The following is a 6,000-nucleotide window of genomic DNA, read 5'->3' as shown; positions in this document are numbered from 1 at the left end:
GTTCTCAATTTTAAAACGTTAACAGAAACAATGCAAAACACGAATTTTCAGTTGTTGCATATACAGTTGTTCATCACATACTGTATATTTCAATAATTCTGCGCGAGGAAAGAGTCCTGCCACCAGATGTCGCCATTTATCAAGACTGATATTTTGCGTACTCTCTGCACTGGAACAAGCGGGTTAACAAGTGGTTTGTGGAACAAAGTTCCTGTCAGAAAACAATAAACACGATACTTAACACAGGGGAATTTGGATTTTATAGGGAAACTTTATACAGCTTTCATGTACAAAAACAAGCAAAGTGTTTAAATCGGCAGTGCAAGGAATAATATATTTTGAGTATTAGTAAAACTCTTATCAACATTTTTATATTGTAAAAGGTGCTTCAATTGTTCAAATCCTATACTACTTAGTTTCACAACCACGCACTTACCCCCCCACACGTTGCCCACACTCTGCCGGCAGCTAGTAACAAACCACGCCTCTCTACAAACTGCCTCCAATCATATTTGACATTTTTTTCTTCGACCGTTACCTCAGCCAATGCGAATCCAGAGCAGCTCAACTCCCGCCTACAAAATTATTATGTGGGCAATGGGAGTTTAACATGCAAATACATGGTGATGCACGCATTGTTCTTTGCGAAGCTTATCTCAGAGCTCCGGGTCGCGAGTTGCTCAGATACGCTTTCGTGACACAGAGAGAAGGTAGTTTTGTTGTACATACAGCGGATACACACTAACGGCCAGCCATCACCAAACCGGGAAATATCGAGGATCTATTTGGATTTCCTACGTGCAATATGACTTTTGAGGAGTTCAGTGGGGATCACTCTGCAGAAAGGTACGTTATTTTGCCTTTATACAGTATCCTTTAATAAACTCAGCATATTATTCTGCGTTAAGCTCCGTACCCATGGTGCCGCGTGCGTGTGACATTCGCCGGAACATGCCGTGCCGCTTGGCACGAGACACGCGCTCGCGACGCCTCACCGGCAGCGGTCGAACGGTGGAGCGCCGGATGGGAGAAAAATGAAATAAAACATTTTTAAGAGGTGCGATGGAAAAGCTGTCGGTAGAATACATGATGTCTGATGTGATCTGAGAAGAAAAGTGGTGTACGCCACTTTTTAGGGAATTCATTTTTTCGAAACTGGTGACATGCAATAAAATGAAAAAGGAAAAATCGTGCATTTCATCTCAGTCGCCAGGTAGCGATCGATGATGTGATTATGATTAAAAAAAAAAAAAGAGGAAGTGCCATAATGAATGGCATGCGGCTTCTCTTTTTTTTGAAATTCGCCTGAAAATAGCTTTTCATACGAAACTGATCATGTTGCGCCTGCGAAAAAGTATTAATTTGTCGTTTTAATTCCAGGATGGACTCTGTGGCGAGTGCCCTGGAAGAAGTGCTGTACTCTGCTTTACCACAGGGATGCATCACGGTGGGGGTGTATGAGGCGGCGAAGTCCCTCAACACGTGAGTGGCAGTCAATCAAAGATCCGGTTAATTAACCAGTTACTGCAATAGTTGCTATGACAGTGAGCTGCAAGAATGTCCTAACTGAAGACCCCCCCCCCTTCAGGGATCCTGACAACGTGGTCCTGTGTCTGTTGGCCACCGACGAAGAGGATGCCAAGGACGTCGCCCTGCAGATCCACTTCACCCTGATCCAGGCTTTCTGTTGCGAGAACGACATCAACATCCTGCGGGTGAACAACATGAGGCGCCTGGCTGAGATCCTGGGAGGCCTGAAGCAGGGGGCCGAGCCCATGGACCTGCACTGCATCCTCGTCACTGTAAGTGGAGAGCTACATTCGTTTGCACCTTTTGAGTTTTTTTTTTTTTTTTAAAACCAAAGGACAAGAAGCGTGCTGCAGGTGGCCCGTGCACGTGTCATCTCTCGTACCTGACTTGAACATGCCGGCGCATGCTGAAGCCGGTGATTCATCCCCTCATGAATCAGTTATAAAAGCACAAACCTCCTAAGATCCTGTATCCGCCTCTGTGTTTATTCTTATGAACTCTTCTCGATGCTGAAAGGAACACGCCTGGGTTGAAACTGCCTCCCAAAAAGTTTATCACAAATGCGCTAGTTTCAGAATATCTGGAGGTAAGGGCTACCGAAGTGATGCAGTTATGTGGTTCATCAAAATAAGTTTTGCGTGCCGGTAGGAAAGGACTCGGGGTTTACCTGGGCACAGAAGAGCCCTTTGAAGATCAGCCCTTACGGTTTACTTCATGTAGCTGATTGAAGTTCTTTCAAGTCGCTCTAGAAGTGGTGAGACTGATGTGGATTGCGGGGGTGGGGGAAGGGGGGGGGTGCCGAAGTCACGGGAATCTGGAGCTGCACTAATTGGAAACTGGGCATGTGATCCAGCCTCAGCTGGGAGGGGACCTCCAAACTGTTGTGCACTTCCTGTGAGGCACCCGTGTAAACAGCCGTTCCGGGAACTGACTAGTCGTGAAGGAATATATTGCTAATAATGTGAACTCCCAAGAGCTACACCCCCCCCCCCCCCACCCCATCTGTCTTGTTGAACAAAATAACCTCAGATTTACTGGCTGCAGGGCAGGTACTCATCAGAGTTCACCCATGGAACCTTGCCCGAGCACACGTGCTATTTTTGAGGAGGATTGTGTTATTTTTATTGCTGAGTTATGCATATGTTTTAAATGGACTGTGCAGAAAGTTGAGCCTTTTTTATGTCCCTTTCCAGAACCCGCATTCATCCACCTGGAAGGATCCAGCCTTGAGCAAGGTGAACGGCTTTTGCAGAGAGAGCCGCTGTCTGGATCAGTGGGTGCCCGTCATCAACCTTCCGGAGCGATGAGGGCGTTGGGATGGGGGGGCGTAAGACATGAACTTTTAAAGAATTGCACTGGATTTGTGTCGTGCACCGGTGGATCCCTCAGGAGAAGACTCTTCATGCTGATGAAATTGCAAGGAAAAAAAAACAGCAAACGGGGAAAAAAAGTGTAAAATGTGCCAGCGATCTTGACGGGAAAAGGGGGTGGATTTGAAGCCCAGCTGGAGGAGTGGCATTCTTAGCCCGGCTTGCAGCGAGGTGACTCAGCAGTTTTGGGACTGCCGGGGGGGGGAAAGAAAAAGGCGTTTGGGCTGTCTTCAGGAAGAGGCGCCGCACCGTACAGGAAACGGGACCATGCGTGGGCACAACTCGTTTGTTGGGGGGGAAGGGAGTGAACAGAAAGACACAGGAGTGGACTACAAGGAGCTGCACAGCTGGTTACAGACTTCAGGGGAACCAGATAAAGGGCTGCACATATGAAAATCTTTCTGGAATTTATCTTTTCAGCCATTTGTATCACTTTTAATAAATGCTGTTATTGTTAATCTTATTATTTAAAAGGGAAGTTCTCAAAAGCAAATGTTTAGGAGAAACTATGCCTTTTGGATTTATGACAGAAGTGTTTTACAAGCAGATTGTTTTTGTCTAAGTTATTTTTTATGATATTAACTTAATTGTATTTATGTTTGTTTTCATCATTGTCAACACACCTGTAGAGACTTGGTACAGCTGCATTTTGTTGAATAAAATGTTTTGAACAAAATTTATTGTCTAGCGCTATCATTAAATGGGTACGTGTCGGGGGGAGGCTTGTCACAACCCTTTGGGGCACAGGAGGTTAGGGTGCTTTTCACGACACCTCAGGTCGCTCTCCTCTTTCGGCAGACAGCATCCATTGAAACTTAAGCCGTCACCTTACACACTCTCAGCATATCAAGTTTCATATCACATGGTCACACCTTAAAACATCGGCATGGATTCAGTTTTTCATTAGCAGGTTCAAAATTGACATTTTTTGTGTTGAAATGCATCTGAAACAACTTGCAGGGCTTTAGATTTGCTTTCATCTCCAACTACAAAGACAGCTCAAGGAAGCGGGGCGTGTGGAGCACGTGAAGTGAGGAAAATGCCCTCCCGAGACCCACGTGAGAGAGCGTAAGAACTGGGCCCCGCGGCAAGGTTACAGGGAAGTATGGAGTCCGTAGCGGGGGCTGCAGGAAAATGTTTAACTTGGGCCGAGTACTCCACGGTGGAAAAAAAACCGTGAGAGCGCGCATGCATACAAGGCCTCCGAAATGCAGATCACCAGCTGAAAGGAGCACCTGCTGGAAAAGTCAAAGCTTTTGTCGGCCTGACCTTTGGCACGGAGGGAGCGGCAGTTCCGCGGCGTTCGGCTCCCTGTCTTGTGACTGGAAAAACCCCGGCACGCGTAAGAGGAAAGGGGTGGCGCCTACTTCGCTTGCACAACCCCGGCTGCTGTGACATGCTCCCGAGTGATGCTGGAACTCCTGACGTGGTGATGTCATCCCTGATGTAAGGAAAGCCGTATCCCGGGTAATTTTATCTCATAATGCGGCTGCACCCTCGAACAGCAAAGTCCCAGGTGAAGCTCTCCTCGCCTTGTACAGAGGCTTCTCCCGCAACCTGCACACCCTCATGCCCCCACTCTACCCACTTTTTAAACTGCACGTGAGCGCTACTCTGAGCGGTTAGAACCATTTAACAGTGGAGGATTTTTATAATTTCCTTTTTTTGCGGAGATTATTTTCGTTGTGTAAAATGCAAGCGCCAAGGAAACGTACCTGCAGGGATCCGGTTCGGTGACGTCTTCGGAGGAGTCTCCGAATTTTGTGATGTCAGAGCCGCACGACAACGCGAATGGGTGCGGCACAAGCGCGGAATTCTTCCCGTGTCCTCCGCAGATGTACTTGAGTCCCGAGGGTGTATGTGGGCTCCTTTCGCAGTAGACGCAGGGATAAAGCGCACGCTGGCCGTGGTTTGCTTTAATCTCCGAGTATAGTTTCAGCAGAGGGAATCGGTGGCGAACAAGATGCCACGATACGATTGAATGCTGTTGTCAGATTTCTCAGAAAATCGTTTTCGTACCAGCTCTGTCCTTCAAGGGAAATGACGTATTATGCCATCAGGGCAAACACACAGGGATGTGAGAAAAAAGGGAAAAATGCAAATGAACATACATCAAACGCCATTGACGCACCACGCAACGCACTTTGCGCTCCAGTGTAACAGTGTACCTTGCAGTCGGTCCAACGTGCCCCGATGGTCCTATGGAAGGCTGAGCCCATATACGTACGCGGGCCTAAAGTATATTTGCGGAGGAATTCAGTGCTCGTGCCACACCTGTTCATATTGCCGTGCGGCCCTGACATCACAATGCTCCGAGACGCCTCAAGTACGTCATTTACTTGGGATAAATAGCAGGATCCCTGAAAATCTGTTCTCTTCGCAGTGGTGTTTGCACAACAAAACAATCCTTGCATGTGTGCGCAGAAATAATACAAAATAGCCAAAATTTGAATTTACTGTTTTGTGCCATACTGGGTGGACAGGGTTAGCAGGCAATGTAATGGTCAGAGCTGCCGCCTTGCACTCAGTGGGCCCAGGTCTGAATCCCACCTCCTGCTGTAATAATTTTGAACAAGGTAGTCACTCTGAATTGCTCTAATAAAGAAAACTGTTGCCTGTATAAATAGTCATTTTAAAGAGCTTAGTATAAAAAGCTGGTTTGGAGAAAAGCGTCAACTAAACTAGTATACAGTATTCAATGTTCAAAATATTCCTTTCTTTGTGTTTCCTGTGCCTTTCCCCACCTTTCAAACCAGAGGAATTTTGGCACGCACCGGGAAGACTTACTCGGATCCCCTTCACTCTGCACACCCACGATGCATTGCAGATGGAACCCAGAAACACACAGTCTTGGATCTGCAGATCCCCGCCACACGGATGGCTGCCCTCGGGCATCAGTTCAAGTGGTGCCAGCGACACCAGCTGTGCCGATTGGCTGGCGTAGCCGGAGTACTGGCGCTGACTGGTTGGCATTGTCCAAGGCCCGGATGAGGCCCACTTCGCGGGGCCTCCAGCTCAGCACATTCCAGCTCCCCGACACCGCGTGTGCTGGGCAGCAATGGGGCTTGTGGGATGAAGGGGTTTCGGATTGGATAAGTCT

The 6,000-nt window shown here is 47.7% G+C and overlaps 1 protein-coding gene across 1 annotated transcript; it reads left to right on the top strand.

Annotated features, from left to right (window-relative positions):
- Positions 1–619: 619 nt before the first annotated feature.
- On the top strand, positions 620–3,576 carry LOC108923747 (growth arrest and DNA damage-inducible protein GADD45 alpha-like). The gene is made up of 4 exons (XM_018734694.1): positions 620–846; positions 1,381–1,482; positions 1,589–1,802; positions 2,724–3,576. Exons 1-4 carry the CDS (start codon positions 806–808, stop codon positions 2,835–2,837), a joined length of 471 nt encoding a protein of 156 aa, XP_018590210.1. The 5' UTR covers positions 620–805; the 3' UTR covers positions 2,838–3,576.
- The last annotated feature ends 2,424 nt before the right edge of the window (positions 3,577–6,000 follow it).

This window comes from Scleropages formosus, chromosome 3 (assembly GCF_900964775.1).
Source record: "Scleropages formosus chromosome 3, fSclFor1.1, whole genome shotgun sequence".
NCBI classification, from domain to species: Eukaryota; Metazoa; Chordata; class Actinopteri; order Osteoglossiformes; family Osteoglossidae; genus Scleropages; species Scleropages formosus.
The sequence above is the reverse complement of the archived record's forward strand: the minus strand, read 5'-3'. Positions and strand labels throughout refer to the sequence as shown.